The following is a 17,135-nucleotide window of genomic DNA, read 5'->3' as shown; positions in this document are numbered from 1 at the left end:
CGTGTGGAAAACGTAACACTAGGCTCCAAAGTAAACTGAGAAATAATAGTGACGACGAGCGTAGCTTATCAGCACCACTGGGTAGTGAATTAACAGACATTCGAAGTAGTAATTTGGTAATTGTGCATAGGGAAATGGAGCGGGCGGCAAATAATGGTGTAGATAGTCAAACAGGTAGTGAACAGGGAAGCATTATCGATCGATCGGTCGCCAATAGCTCGCCTCAGGAATCCGAAATGACAGAACACAATATCGCAAATACTGTAGACTTAGGTTTTGGGTCCTCACCGTTTTCTCAAATGAGTCAAGACACATTTTCTGCTTGTCAAAATGTGAATGCTGCTGGTGAAAACGCACTGCCAAAAAGCATAGAGAAACAGATTCCAGACACTAATACATTATTATTGCAATTAATGCAAAAAATGGAACAAAGTCAGAAACAAACACAGCAACAGTTAGACACAATGGAACAAAATCTTCAAACGTTAGACACAATGGAACAAAATCTTCAAAAGTTAGACACAATGGAACAACATCAGAAACAAACACAGCAACAGTTAGACACAATGGAACAACACCAGAGACAAACACAGCAACAGTTACACACAATGGAATAAAATCAGAGACAAACACAGCAAAAGCTTCAAAAGTTAGACTCATTGGAACAAACTCTCGAACAAACACGTGAAGATTTAACTGCTGAGTTACATAACATTGAATCCAAATGTCAGAAAGTCTGTAATGACGTAAGAACACAAATTTGTGAGCATTTCCTACCTATTTTTGCGCGTCATGAAAATGCATTACAGAATCATGAAGCAGCCATAAAAGAATTGCAAACTATTGTTCATGAAAATCATGAGACCTTGCAAGCTAAAATTGTCTCAGTTGCATCTACCGATTTGGTTATGCAACTTTCAAAAACTCAAGAAAACTTAAAGGACACAGTAGATACTCTGAAAATTGGTTCAGAAAGACACATGGAGGAAATTAGTTCATTATCAGAGAAAGTAGTTGAACTTTCGGATCAGCTAAATAATTTATCTACGAAGGTAGATGATAATCTGAATGACACAAAACCGGTAGTCGTTAATAACACAGAAGAGTGCGAACAAATTAGGAAACTGAAACAAAATCTGAATCAAATTGATACGTAACACCAAAGAGAAATCCGGGAAGTACAAGATCAGCTGACACAGGTAATACAAGAATTACGTATTTCAGAGGACACTCGCGTTCCAATACGGGAAGAGGGACATAGAAATACGGAACAGCCACAAAGTAATAACACAGGACAGTTCGGAAATTATGAAAGAAATTGGCAAGGTACACCGAATTTTGAGATGGAACCGCCAACACGACGTAACAATGACCGACATGCGACTCGCTGACATGATGATTTTGACTATAAGCTGTTCATTACTACACGTAAATTCAAAACGTTTAAGAATTCTGCCAACGACATTCATCCACAAGCGTGGCTCCATAAATTCTCTCATTGTTTTCCTCCCAACTGGTCATTAGAGCACAAATTAGAATTTATGTGTGGCTATTTAGAGAATGAACCAGCTGTAAGAATGCAATCGGTCATTCACGATTGCCACAGTGAAGGAGAATTTTACCATGCCTTCCTCTCAGCATATTGGTCTCAAGCCACACAAGATCGAGTAAAACATGGCATCATAATGATGAAACATTTCGAACAATCTGAATTTTCCAGTCTTGTGAAACATTTTGAAGACATGTTGCACAAGAATCAGTACCTGTCAAACCCATACAGCCCCTCAGAACTCATCCGCATTTGCTTAATCAAATTACCTGAACATTTACAGCATATTATTTTGGCAGGACGTTGCAAAGACGACATTGAGGCCTTTCAGGGACTCTTACAAGAATTAGAAATTGACACAGACAGTCACGGGATGCGAAAACAGGAAAACAATCACTACAGGTCACATCCGTCACAATTCCGTGACGATAGAAACAATAACTGCACACGACAATTCTATTCTTACAACGTAAATTGTGACCAAAAGAGACACCACCCGTATGACAACCGTTGGCAGAGTAGAAATAATTACAGGGAAAGATCACCTCTCTGCGGTAATGACTATCAGAGAGACAATCAGAGAAACAGACAATATGGGAATCAAAATAATTATTATCAAGGGAGACAGAATAACTTTAGACGCAATGGTCCAGCATGCAGTTACGACTCAGGGAGAAATTCTCCACCACGTGACCGACAAGAAAGAAACTATTGAATTTACCGACATGACGACAGACGATATGATCGTAACGACAGACCTGAATTGCATCAGAACTGGCGGGGTTTAAACAGGGCTGGGCCCTCTGGGCAACGTGAATTTGTAGAAATTAGGTCTCCAAATCCCAATAACAACGACGCGCGCCAACAAAGGAACAGACAATGACTCGCACCGCAGGCTGCCACGTGCGCTGGCTAGCTCAGAGAAAAATAACATAGATGCTAACCTTGAGAAAAATTCCAGTATTCTTTACCGACGTATACCACATGATAATTGCGTTAAAGTTGAAACTCTGCATACTAGGAAGAGCAAAGGTTTACACCACATTTCACATGTAAAACCATTTATTGAAAGATAATCTGCCTTTTAACTTTGTCTTTGCCATATAACTTTTCACTTTACATTATTAGTATGCTTTGTCAGACTTAGAATCTGTTTGCGGTGTATCTGTTTTATATCTGCACGGTTTTTCTGAATTCTTCTGGAAAGTAAAACATGTTTTAGTAGTAACTTTTGTGGTACAGCTACAAGGAGACAGCCCTTTCTGTAGCACAACAATACGTTACAGCACAGTACTTTCTTCACCACGGCAATAAGCGTAATAAGTAAGATATCTATACGCAAAGCATTTCACTTTTTTTTATCATGAGGTAAGTACATTGACTTCTGCAGAACTTAGCTTTTGGAGGACGATAACTACGACACTTCCACAGAGATTATCTTACAGCAAGACGCACATTTAGCGCTACAGGACACGTATTTGAGTGATTAATTTTGTACTTCAAACATTTATTTTTAAAGATTTTTGAATTACAAAGAAAGTTTTCCGTAATACATTTCATTCCATTGCTGTAATCTGTAACACCTGAGGGTATAATTACAATAATCCTCAGGGGGGTGCACGCTTACTTTGTGTACCATGTGTTTGGCAAGCACAGGGAGCCCTAGCTAATATGGTATTTGCTTATACAACTTTACACATCGGTACCATATTTCTCTAACACATAAAATACACAGCTATCTGATCATTTAACTGAGAGATAACATTTTTTTACATCAGTGACACATGTTTACACAATTACACAGTTGGATAACTTCACACTTATGAAATTGTATTTTGTCTGTACTGTGTGAACTCTTCATATATTTTCGGAACCATTGTGATACTATGAGAGCTTTGAATGATGTGTTTGGTATGAGATCATGATTTTTAAAGTACGTTTGAGGTAGATGACACTACTGAACTGAGCAGAGAGTTTTCTTTAGGTTTTGAAATTGTTGCAGAAAGCTACAACGTTTTTGAGATTTGACTGAGGTGTTATGATGTTATTATTATGACGACAATGTGTATTATGCTGCTGAGGTATGTTTATGATTAATAGGCTGAGGCTATATGAGTTATTTGATTATGCTTCATATTTATAATGATGAAATATTGAAGAGTGTCGATGAATACGTATATGTGTAATAACGTAAGGAGTAATGAATAGTGGGGAGGGACTCTTGACTTGTGAAAAAGGATGTTGGAAACCAAGAATCGTACTTTAAGAGTTATGAAATGTGTGTGTATATGTGTGAATGTATCACAATGCCGGCGAAAATTTTTTGGACACTGTTATATTTATAGGATTTTGTTTCTACAGATTTGTAACGCAAATTCTTGACCTGTGAAATATTTTTTATATGAGACTGTCACTGTAGTGGAAACTGCTGTCATAAATATTTTGGTAAGAAAGTTAAGTGACCACCTGCACGTAATGCGTCGTGGGCACCCAGCTGGGCGACAGTCGCCTGGAAAAAGCCATTAGCGTGTGCCCCTTTCAGAGGTACAGGTGGAGAAAAAAAAAGGGAGGCCATTATCCTCGCTATTGACGTTCCTTTGTAGAAAGCATCGCAAAAACGACATGGTTGAACTTGAAAACATATGATTACACTGTGGAGCTCTTAATTTATGATATTTACTGAAATGCCTAATGAAATGACGAGAAATATTTTTATGTCTATACACCTGATTATGACTACTGTCTCTCTAGTTGAGAGATTTTTCTACTAACTTATGAAATGCCTCATGACTACTGAATGATGTTCTTATGCTTTACTTTGTACATAGTTGCTTAATTCATTTGATATCTGGTTTCCAGCTGTCTTGCAGCATTGGTTTCATAAAATAAAATGAAATGCATTTGCTAATGTGAACACTTTCTGTCAACAGATCTATTAAATAATTATTTTCTGATCCACATTCTTCGAGAAAGGAGCTCTTGGAATGGAAAGAATAATAAGAAGGGACTAATAACAGTAACTGCATATATAATTTTCTTTTCAAGTACTTGGGTATTTTTTGTAGAATTAGTTTTTGGGGGCACTACTTTAATTACATAGACATTAAGATGTGATTATACATTTCCTTTATCTGCATTGTTGTCTATAGTGTACTATTTTTTGCTTGAGCTATGTCATGTTCAGATATAAGTTGTTGCTGCTGTTTGCCAGGCATTGTGCTACTAAGTTTCACTTTGTATTACTCTGTTAAGCTAGTTTTACTACTGATTTAATTTTCTTGTTGCTGCACATTGGCTCATATTAGTTGTAATGTTGCATTTTCTCTGTTAATTTAGATTTACTGCTGCTGACAATTTGCATTTTTTTGTCATTGCTGTTCCTGTTAATTGTTTTGTGCCGCCGCATTGCCTCATCCCTTAGTTTAGCATCTGAGCTCAGTAGATTTAAGTTAGCTTAAGAGGGGGTAGACTAGACTATATAAGAAACTAACTATGATGAATTGGAAGAAATGCATTGAGAAGCTATAAGAAAATGGTGTGGCCAAAAAAAAGAAGAATTTTGAAAGAGGATATGAACAAATAAAGTAGGGTTTAGGGACAACAGGTTTAGGTAGGATTTTCTTGGAAATAAATGTTGAGGTAAGATAATGGTAAATAAATAATGAGGTAAGAAATGTGTGAACAGAATACAGAAAGCATGCTTGGATAGAATTTTTTGGCTGGAGCAAATGTCGAAATAAGAGGAACGATCTATGGAATGAAGTATTGGGTTGGACTACAGTACCAAATGTTGCACAGAAAACAAACCCTGTCCTTTCCTTTTGTGTTATCCCACTATGTGTTTGTGTACCCTTGTGTATTTATGTTCTTCCTGTCTTTATATGTTTATCTGATAAGACTTATGTTGTAGAATTTTCCTAATACTAAGCTACATTCACTATGATGAGGAATACTGTTATCCTCAAATATAATTGGCATTAATAATATGTTATTTACCTTGTAAAGATGTTTAGACATTATTTATGTGTTCTGTTTTGTTGCTCATGTGTGAAGTTGATGTTTCAAAAGTTATTCTTATCTTTTATGTATGTACTCATGTCATAATTCCTATAACACTGATGTATATGTTATTTCGATTCTGTTGTAAAGCCTGTACTACAAATGTTATCTGTATTGTTATGTTCTTTAATGATGTATTTTGTACCTTTGTAATTGTATTCTATTGTTATAAAATTGTAATTGATACCAGTTCATCATATTATTAACTTGTAAGTTACATTTCACTGCACACTTTTCTGTTGGTCATAGTATATGGACAATATGTGAGAAGTAGGGACTGTTAGTGTTTACATGTGTGTTAATAATTCATCAAGGGACTGGATAACAGCATTGCTGGTTCTAAGGACAATTCCAAAAACTTTGTGAGTGCACAAGTGGTGGTTTATGGACTTGCTATATTCTCCGCAAGACTCTTCGATGGTGAACGTGCACCTGCACAGTCGCAACAGTTGGCTGCTGGCCATCTCTACAAGGTCTACAGTGGGTCTACACCTTTGATGACCCACCAATACCATTATCTCTACAAGGACTGCAGTGGGTCTGCACCTCTGGTGGCCCACCAATACCGTAATCTCTACCAGGACTACAGTGGGTCTGCTCTGTGATGACCTACCTACCAATATTCTTCAAAACTTCGACTGACTCTGCTGTGGGTTTGCTCTGTTGTGGCCCATTACCTGTCTGCATGTCAAGAGTCAGCACTGTCTTTCCGTTGGAAGGACAACACTACTTCTTCAAGACTGCATGGAAATCCACTACTTCTGTGTGCAATTTCTTTTAGTAATGAGACTTTGTGAAAAAAACTGTAATTACTATTATGATGAATGATCAGGACTGTCTTTATGGACTGTGAGAAAATTTTAGCTTTTGACCAACATTGTATAAATAAGTGTGTGCATTTGATATCTTTGTTATTGTAATTATGAAAAATTTTTTCAAATCATTATTGGCCACTGCCCAAAAATATTTTGTAAAACATTTTGTGGGGAGCATGGGGGCTATGTAAGTAGGCTGTTGGTGTTTTCTTTATGTAAGTAGGCTGTTTAGGTTCTTATATTGGTAACGCCGCCGCCACGTAGCGCTCACTGTATGAAAATCACTGGCTGTGCTGTGTGCAGTCTGTGGCTAGTTTGCATTGTTGTCTGCCATTGTAGTGTTGGGCAGCGGCAGCTGGATGTGAACAGCGCGTAGCGTTGCGCAGTTGGAGGTGAACCGCCAGCAGTGGTGGATGTGGGGAGAGAGATGGCGGAGTTTTGAAATTTGTTATACTGGATGTTATGAACTCCTATATATATTATGACTGTTAAGGTAAATACATTGTTTGTTCTCTATTATCATCTTTCATTTGCTAACCATCCCTATCAGTAGTTAGTGCCTTCAGTAGTTTGAATCTTTTATTTAGCTGGCAGTAGTGGCGCTCGCTGTATTGCAGTAGTTGAGTAATGAAGATTTTTGTGAGGTAAGTGATTTGTGAAAGGTATAGGTTAATGTTAGTCAGGGCCATTCTTTTGTAGGGATTTTTGAAAGTCAGATTGCGTTGCGCTAAAAATATTGTATGTCAGTTTAAGCACAGTCGTGTATAATTTGTTCTAAGGGGACGTTTGAACTTTCCACGTCCAGGGAAGAGATCCGATTTGCACTAGTTTTTCGTGGACGCGCGAACGTGTTCTTGAGGGTTAATTCCCACTAGCAACGTCATAGCGCCGGCAGTTCTTAGAGGAAATTATTGATATCTTTGAACTCTGTCGATCCTTAGTATCAGATAATTCCTCGGTCGTCACATCAGCTGCCTTTAGTAATATTTGTTTGGAATTAAGTTTAGCTCGTACCACCCTAATCCCAAATTACACACTTATCTCATTTGCAGATCTTGTGAACAGGACCTTATGTGCACCGCTGCTTGCTTCTCACGACAACAACAACAGTAACTGGAATAATACACTTTCTTCGTTGAGTTATGCGTTGAACACCACTGTCCATGTGGCATACAAAAATACTTCAGCGAACTTCATATTTTCTTTTAAAGCGAATTCGTCTCTCTCCCTGAATGATTAGACCAGCAAAGGTCGACGTTGCGCAAATCCACGACACGTGAATACAAGCAAAGAGGAAAAAGAAACTAAGTCATGAAACATTGCATGCCTTTAGATTGTTGAGGGACGGCCAGATGTTTAAAAAACTACTGCTATAGGTAATGGGGCAGATAAGGTTATGGCGAAGCTTTTATCACGTTTAACACGTCCAATTCATATCGTCTGATTTATCTTACCAGTTAACTCGTTAGTAAAGCCCCACAGAGAAGGCGAATCTTTTTGGTGCATTTCTCTCACTCCAAACCTCATTTAGGAAAGGCTTCAGCTGGACAGTGTGGCCGAGCGGTTCTAGGCTCTGCAGTCTGGAACCGCGTGACCGCTACGGTCGCAGGTTCGAATCATGCCTCGGGCATGGATGTGTGTGACGTCCTTGGGTTAGTTAGGTTTAAGTAGTTCTAAGTTCTAGGGGACGGATGACCTCAGAGGTTAAGTCTCATAGTGCTCAGAGCCATTGGAACCATTTGAAAGGCTTCACCTAAATGAAGTTAAATTTCGTTATGTGGGTCCGTGACTGCAAGATCCGCCTTGAACGCTTACGTTACTAAAATTATATTGTTGCAGTGTCATTCACTATCATTAGGTGTGGTTTATAACTACAGTGGGCTAAGTACAAGGATTAGTACTCCCTATCCTTCCGCTGAATGGCACAGTTGAATACAATTAAGGCATTATGATGTAATGAATTGTGCAGAGTGATTGTGCAGCTTATTAGTAATGTACAAACCAGAGAACGGGATTAAAATATAGAAGTGTAATTTTGCTAAGTATGTCAAATAGGTGAATTAAGCGTAGTGCGATGGCATCTTGAAAGTATTAAAGCCATTTCCGTAGCTGTTGTCAACTGTATTAATCTGTAATGAACCAAGTGAAGCAAATTATATTAAGAGAAAAAAAAATCCGGTTCATTTTCCAATAATTCTATATTTATTGCATGACCGGTTTCAATGCCAAGACCTTCATTCTCAGTTGCCACCAAATAACTGAGGGAACATGAATGTGTGACGTTCACGCCAGTGAGCGATGGACGGGGAGGGGGGGGGGGGCTAACACTGACATAAAACATGGCAGCAGAGAACCACAACCGCGGCGCCCGCCTCGGTAGCACGAATTGGAAGGTTATGGAAATTATGCAGGTCTGTATTTTACATCTTTAATGTGAAGTAAATGGTGTTTGAATTCTAAATAGGCCTCTGCAGGATTTCAGCCAGATTTTCTGTGCCCTTGATTCGTATGGCAGGACGTATACGCAGTCTCCGGACGTCACACACCTGTAGCAATTTAAATACCACGACAAGGCGATATGTGCAACGTGAGGGGATGATGGTTCGATGGACACAACATGATGTTGACTGTCTGTAGGAGTCCGAACTCTTTGAATTATAGTACCATCTGGATAATATATATATATATATATATATATGGTCGTCCTCTGGTGATCAGTCGAAAGAGTTTTCTATGTAATCGAGGTGAAATAGTGCTTTGCACACTGAACTCGCATTCTGGAGGACGGCGGTTCAAACCCGCATCCGCCCATCCACATTTAGGTTTTCCGTGATTTCCCCAAATGGCCCCAGGCATATGCCGAGTTGGTTCCTTTGAAAGAGCACGGCCGATTTCCTTCCCCTATCCTCGACACAATCCGAGCATGTGCTCTGTCTCTAATCACCTCGGTGTCACAGAAACGTTAAATCCATCCTTCCTCCCTTCTTCTATGTGGTGTTTAAGATTACCGATTAGTTTGTCTACCTGGAGCCTACATTTAGTTTGAGCCCATGTTTGAGCGCTGATGATGTTTTCATCTAATGCCACTGTAGTGATTGCGAAGAGAACCTTCATATACTTTCTCCATGTTGGTAACGCAGGGTCGCTTTGATTTTCATTTTAGTACTTATGATCCATAATTGTTCCCTGTGTGTTCCCTGCTGTGCCCAATGATATTTCATCTGTTGTATTAAAACTGTGGCTGCTGGATCCTTATTTGAGTAACACATTAACAAATTTTATTGATTGCACTGAACTTATAATTTTAACTAACCTTAATAGTTGTTAAGGCCAAATCCTGGACTGAGGGGTTTGCCAAATTAACAACGAGTTATTCTGTTTTGTTAATTAGTGTTCAGCTGAAGAATATTAAGGGTTAATTTGTTTTCTGCAAGTTACTATGCATATCTACAGGAAGTGCATCTCAAATCAACTAAAGTTGGATGAGTTTTGAAAAAGTAATGTCATATAGATCTTCGACATTCAACGATAAAATTCCATTCATGATCTTTGGACAATGATTTCTCTTATGATTGGTGTTACCTTACCTGATGTATGACATTTTTATGGAGTAAAGTGCTGTTCCACTAAACACTTGTTCCTATTGTTCTACAACATCAAGATTTGTTGGCAGGAATGAAGCCAGTATTCATTGCCTAGTTTAAAGAGGTGCTGCCAGAATCCCTAATTTGTCTCTACTTATGCTCGGTAGCAAATAAAACAGAAAGTTTATATTACTTACCTCTGGTGGTCCATTACGGGCTGCATAGTGTAATGCCGTCCAACCAATGAAATTAGTTTTCTTAAGATCTGGTTTATGACCCATTAGGCACTTTACCATCTGTAAAAACAGTAAAAAAATCATTAAATTTGGTACTGAGTCCTACAGACATAACAGCATCTGTATAAACATTCTACATTATTACAGATCTCTAAATTAGTGTTTCTATCAGATGCTTTAAACTGTGGCGTTAAGGATGGTAACCTCGTTCGAAACAACATGTACTGACTACACATCAAGTATGTGAATTTGACAGCCAAAGGACGCATAAATTTTTAACTGGTTTCAAAGGCTATATCTTCAGGGCAAAGTACACAAAACGCAAAGCACCCATTAATACCACCACTTGAAGTTCTCTTTACAATATAACGATGAGTTGAAACATTAAGACACCTTAATATTAGTACGTAGGTCCAATCAACAGAGTGTGAATTTTGCGCGCTTTGGGTTTTGTAATTATTTGGTCGGTTTCCAGAGAGATGTGGTATCAAATGCGTATGCATAGGATATGCAATTACAGCAAATTATGGGCTTTTGATGTACGAACTCGGAACTGGTTCGAAATACTGCACACATGTGTTATATTGGGTCAGGCCAGTTGAATATGGTGGCGAAGACAACAACTCGAGTTCACTGTCGTCCTCCTTAAACCAGAAAAGCACGGTTCTGACCTCGCAACACTTACAGTTATTGTCCCGTAAAATGCCAGCGGCATCAGAGAAGACAACAAACATGAGGGGATGCTGGTGCTCCGCAATAACGTTCATGTATCCCACAATCGTCACACTGTCTATCATTACCACCACAGGTCCAATGGCAGTCCATGTCACTTTCCCCCATTGGATAATACTGTCTCTTTTAGCCGCCCCCCACCATGTTGCTGTGCATGTTCCAAAGCACCCATTCGCATGGCTGTCAGCGTATGCAGACAGTACCATCGATAGGCTGTTAGATGGAATGTAACAAGGAACATGATTTATTCAGTCACGTGGGTGTTGAATCAAAGAGAGAACTGGCTTTGTGTCGCGCAGTTTTCCTACGTCAGGAGCACGTTTATAGCAGGCGCAAGTGTGTACCCTCGGCAGGAAAACGGGCTAACTCTGCATTGTTGCCAGACCTCCTCCAGTGCCTGGCTCACTTTGAATTTGGCCAAATCTCCTACTCCTCACCTCCCTGCTCCACCGACCCATCACTTGCACTAAGGACAATGTGTGACTCAAAATGTCAGGAAAGCTAAGTGCATGGTTACCATGTTATAGGCTCTCATCTCAAGATGTGCTAATCCTTAAATTAACTCATCACTAATGTTCTGTCTATGGCTCAGCAATTGCCTATTTGCTCATAAAAATAGTTGTAAGCAAACTCTCAAGTGTCTAAACCTGTGATATCTAAAATATGGGGGTACAGAAATCAACTGTCGATCAAAGCGTCACAACAGTTACGATGGAAATTATTATTATTGAGGAAACACGCGATTATCGAGACAGAAAAATAGAAACAGAAAAGTAAGAAGGTTACATGATAAATGAAGGAAATGTTTTTAGAATTAACTCTTTACTTTCATTACTAGGTATCATCTCATAGTGTGCCATTATGTCATCCAGACTCACCTCTTGCAAATATTTATGTTCTGTGTGTTCCACTAAAGTTTCAGTTTTCACTAGTAGAATGCAAAATAATTTCTATTTTACTCATCAAATTCTGTGTGACGTGTGGTTCTGTGCCCCTTCTACAGTCAAAGCACTGTGTTTGAGTGTCACCACTGCTTCTAAATTTCATAAATATCAGATTCTCACTGGCAATATTTCTCATGTGGTTTCACAAAACTGAAATTTCAAGTATTATATCAGTCTCCTGATTCTATTGTTCTGAAAATCTTTTATCTTAATTCGTCTTCTCGAATAAATGAAAATTATCAGTAAATTGCATCTTGAGACCACGTTATTAAAAGTAAGATTTTGTCAGACCCATGACATTTTCGAAATTGAACTGAACTGCTTTTTTTCTTTTTTTCTACACCAAATTTGACTTCAACGACGAGTTTTTCACCACAGAGTATTTGCAGCAGCATGGAAGTGAAAATTTCGTTGCCTCTGTACGGACAACTACTAAAATGAAAGTTGGAAATGTATCCAGCTGAGAGAGGCGTCAGTCTCATGAAAGACTATCGTACATTATCTATAGAAGAATGAGAATAGCACTTGTAGGTGAGTTAGATTCTAACTACGCATCACATTTAGTTTCCAGAGTCTAAATCGGTATTTCAGCAAAAAATAAGGATTTCAAACAGAAATGTAATTTTCTCGTTATATTTATCTCACACGTCAGAAACTTGATCATTGATCATATAATTAAACATATATGAGGAGTCTTCTATCGAAAGAATCCACCGGTTTGGACAATCGTAACAGGATTATCCAGGCGAAAACACCGTTCCGATACAGTTGGGTCTAACACAGAAGAATAAGGCGAGACGGAGCGCCTAGCAATGCACTAAATAAACAAATAAATGTGCAACATAGGCAATAACAAGCTACAATTTAACAAACGTGGAAGGTTTTTGTATTTTGCAACAGTAAATATCAATTGTCAATTCTTTAAGGAAAGTCGGTAAGTTGAAACATCTAACAAATAGATTAATATAGTTATCAGAGCCCTTCAATGTTACATAATACAGACTAGGACCTGATCTAAACAAGAGGATATCTGCTTTATAAAGGACTACCAGGATCATGGGCACTAGAAAATGTTTCCCAGTATGGAGTGAATTTTTGGTACACAGTAGAATATTGGAATCCACGGAGGATTTTTCTCCTAATCCCCCATAAACAATAAAGGTGGGAAACAAAATCTACATACTGATAAATGACCAAGCTTCAACAAATGTTAAAAATATAACTAACAAGGATGATGGAGAAGAATTTTGGGATAAACTCGTCTGACTGGTAACGACCATACCGGATACTTAGATTCTTCTTAACCCTAAGACAGGACGACAGAAGAAATTTCGATGTGTGGTTGGGCGATGGTCAGCGCGTAAACTTACAAACAGATATGGAGAAGGCTTAACTAAGTCTTGTAGTACACATGGGTTGGCTTATGGGACAACGAGGTTTAAGAGAAGGACAAGTAAGTTAAGGACCTTGAAATGTCCCAACGACAAGCCAGGAGAGTTTCAGATAGTTTATGTGGGCATGGATCAGAAATTTCGTAAGGAAATGTATAATGTCGAAGTACTCCGCGGCGTCCATACTGATTCAGACCACTGTATGTCAAAAATTAATATCAAACTGACACCTAAAAGGAAAAACAAACCCCAAAAGTTATACAGAAAGAGAATTTACAAACCTAGTTATATTATTAATAATCCGATTTCTTACGACAGATGTAGAGCACCTTTAAGTGACAACTTAGCAGCAATGGCTGATGGACTGAAAGCGTTAGCTGAAGAAGTTGCTTCCTTCAGGAAACGTAAGAAATATGCTTGGTGGAATGAGGAATATGATATGGCAATCCTGTGCAGGCATAAACCTTGGTTAAATGATCAACCAAAGAAAACTGAAAGTTCAGGGAGAATTTAATTAGTGTTAGACGAATGCACAGCTAAAGAAATTAGAAGGATCAAAAGAAAATTTCATCAGAACTCACTAAAATCTATCAAGGAGGCATTCAGTCGCCATTAGACGAGAGATTTACTAACTGACGTTTAAACAGTACCAGTCAAAACATGTTTCATCAGTTCTTATAATGAAGAATATGAACGGAAAGGGAGCGCATAACAGTTATGACAATTCAGTCTTATCGAGACGAAGTACAAGCAGCAACCAATTCGCTTCGGAATTATAATGCAGCATGTGAGAGTCAACTAGTGGCAGAACTTTGGATGTATGCAAATGTAGAAACTATTCGGAATTTACATACATGTATTTTTGAAGTTTGGACAACTGAAAATCTGGCAGAGGATTGCAAAGTTGCAATAACACACGCCAAAGACGGAAATTTTTTTTTGCTGAAAATACCCTATTCTTATGTTTGTTAGGGTGGGACATCCAAATATGATACTTAAAAAACTGTATCACCCAACATTTCTTCATATTTTACAGCTAAATTTATTACATTAAGCGACTTTTTAAAGAACGTAACAGCTTTTATATAGCTAAAATAATTTAAAAAGGAAGTGTAATGAATGTAGATGACATTGGTAGCACTGCTGAAAAGCATTTGCTGGCCAAAAAGGTCGGAAAAAAAGTGGCTCTGAGCACTATAAGACTTAACATCTGAGGTCATCAGTCCCCTAGAACTTAGAACTACTTAAACCTAACTAACCTAAGGACATCACACACATCCATGCCCGAGGCAGGATTCGAACCTGCGACCATACCGGTCGCGCGGTTCCAGACTGTAGCGCCTAGAACTGCTCGGCCACCCCGGCCGGCTCCAAAAAGGTCGATTCCATTTCTATGTTGACAGATGGTGTTTTGCTCAGGCCTACTGCCAACATAACCTGACTTTCCCATTACCTATACATGTGCTCAGTACAATGTCTAATAGTGGTTGTAGAAACTCTGTTGACAGTATTTGTTATATTCGTGGTGAATTTGCGATTAAACATTACCGACTTTGTGGAAAAGGTTTATCTATCATACTTCGGATCTAAACTTGGTGATCAATATAAATCTTGGGCGCCGTATGAGTTGAAGATCTGAGGAAATGGTCCATAAAGGAGAAAAAAGCCCTAAGATTTGCTGTGCCTATGATACCAAGAAATCATTCTGATGACTGCTACTTTTGTAATGTTGATCTTACTGGTCATAATTCGAAAACAACAAAGTTAAAAAGCTACTTTAACCTTCCGTCCGCCATCCAACCAGTAGGGCATGGCGTAAATTTGCCAGTTCCTGAACCACCAGATGATTCACAGTCTATTCTAACAGAAGTATTTTCTGATGTACAGTCTACAAGAGTAGCTTCGAAGAAAAAACAGAAAGAAAATACAAACCAATTATAGCTGACAAGTAAAACCTCTATTAACACATATAATTGTTTTAAGTTACTTACTGTAAATACAAACCATGCTTATGTTGTAACAAAGCGTTTCATTAATTTCCCCCTTTACCGAATATCAAAGGATTTTTATATTATATAGTAAAAATCATATTGCTCAAAAATTATGGATGATACAAAAAAACTAAGGGTAGATTTGGTTTCAGCTCATAAAAATCTATAAAGATCAGCTATCAAAGTAAATAAGGTTTATTAAAAAAAATTCGTTGGCCTGTTTAATACATCTACTGCACAGAAAACATGAAATATCAAATCCAGATAATTACAGAATATATGTTTGCTGGATACCACATACAAAAATTTTCTCTAAAGTTCTGTATTTCAGAATTCATGAACAGCTTGATGGTGTATTAGGTGAATAGGAAGGATGTTTTTGTTCAGGGTGAAGCTGTCCTGATCAAATTATTAGCCTTCAACGGATTATGAGACCAACGGCCTTGCCGCAATGGTAAAACAGGTTCCCATCAGATCACCGAAGTTAAGAGCTGTCGGGTTTGGCTAACATTTGAACGTGTGACCGTCCGGTCTGCCGAGTGCTGTTGACAAGAGCGGTGCACTCAGCCCTTGTGAGGCAAATTAAGAAGCTACATAACGAGATGTAGTGGATCCGGTCACGAAAACTGACAACGGCGGGGAGAGCGGGTGAGCTGACCTTGCACCCCTCTATACCCGTAGCCAAGGGTGCCTACAGGCTCAGAGTGACACGGCAGTCAGTCAGTACCGTTATATTTTCCGACACCTGTCCGGATGGAGTAAATGTATAATGAAACACCAAAGCGTCAGGAAAAATACGCTAGTGATCAGCTTCGTCGATTTTACAAAGCCTATGACGGTATCCGTCATGAATCTCTGCTGTGTATCCTTACAGAATTTGGTTTACATCAGAAACTTGTCAACCCCACTGCAGTCGCTCATCGATATACTAAGTCTGGAGTAAGATTCAGAAATTAATTTTCTAAACCTTTTGAGATTCGATCTGGCTTTTGACAAGATGATGGATCATACATTGCCCTTAATTTCAGGAAAATTTTCTTAAAATGTAATTTTGGGGCTCAACGTTTTGTAGGAGTCTATCGTAGGCTATGGGATTAACTAGAAAAAAATTGAATTGAGCATCTAAGATGTGGTGCTATGGGAAGATGTTGAAAATTACGTGGACTAATAAGAAATGACTTTCTCCGCGGAAACGACGAGGCGAGGAACATGTGGTAAAATCTTAGAATCATAAGAGACAGGATAATAGGTCATATGTTAAGACATCAAGGAACAGCTTCCCTAGCACGTGACAGAGCCGTTACGTGAAAAATATGTAGGGGAAACCAGAGATTAAAATATATCCAGCGAATATTTGAAGACACTGATTACAAATGCTACTGAGAGGTGAAGAGCTTGACACAGAAGAGGAATTCATAATGGACAGAATCAAATCAATCATAATAATGCTGAATAAAACGCACATAATATTTTTAAAGTTGTTACCCATATTAGGCACATGCAAAAACTATTATCAACAGCCGCCAACACTCTGGGAAGCGTTACAATGAATCTGTCTTAAGTAGAATTGTACACAAACGGCAAGTGGCGTCGTCGTTAAACAAGGCATGGTATTAATATTACACGTAGTTACCATCTCACACAATAAACAAGCGAAATATTTGAACTGAAGTTCTTGAAACGAACAAAATAACTCTTGTACTTTGGGGAAGGTGACTCATTAGTCAAGTCTACCTGTTTCTCTGTGCTCTGCCCCCTCTCCCCTCCCCCCACACCAACTCCCCCGCCGCTTGTTATGCTGCATTGCATGAAAGAATTGGTCGTGTGTTTTTGG

General features: G+C 38.6%; 1 protein-coding gene across 1 annotated transcript in view; it reads right to left on the bottom strand.

Moving 5' to 3' along the window:
* The window catches only part of LOC126176432 (ankyrin-3-like), a 201,088-nt gene that overhangs the window by 62,576 nt on the left and 121,377 nt on the right, over positions 1 to 17,135 (bottom strand). The window contains exon 6 of the mRNA XM_049923589.1: positions 10,205 to 10,303. Within this exon, the coding sequence (XP_049779546.1) occupies positions 10,205 to 10,303 (99 nt within the window). The remainder of the gene's footprint in view (positions 1 to 10,204; positions 10,304 to 17,135) is intronic.

This window comes from Schistocerca cancellata, chromosome 3 (genome assembly GCF_023864275.1).
Source record: "Schistocerca cancellata isolate TAMUIC-IGC-003103 chromosome 3, iqSchCanc2.1, whole genome shotgun sequence".
NCBI classification, from domain to species: Eukaryota; Metazoa; Arthropoda; class Insecta; order Orthoptera; family Acrididae; genus Schistocerca; species Schistocerca cancellata.
The sequence above is the reverse complement of the archived record's forward strand: the minus strand, read 5'-3'. Positions and strand labels throughout refer to the sequence as shown.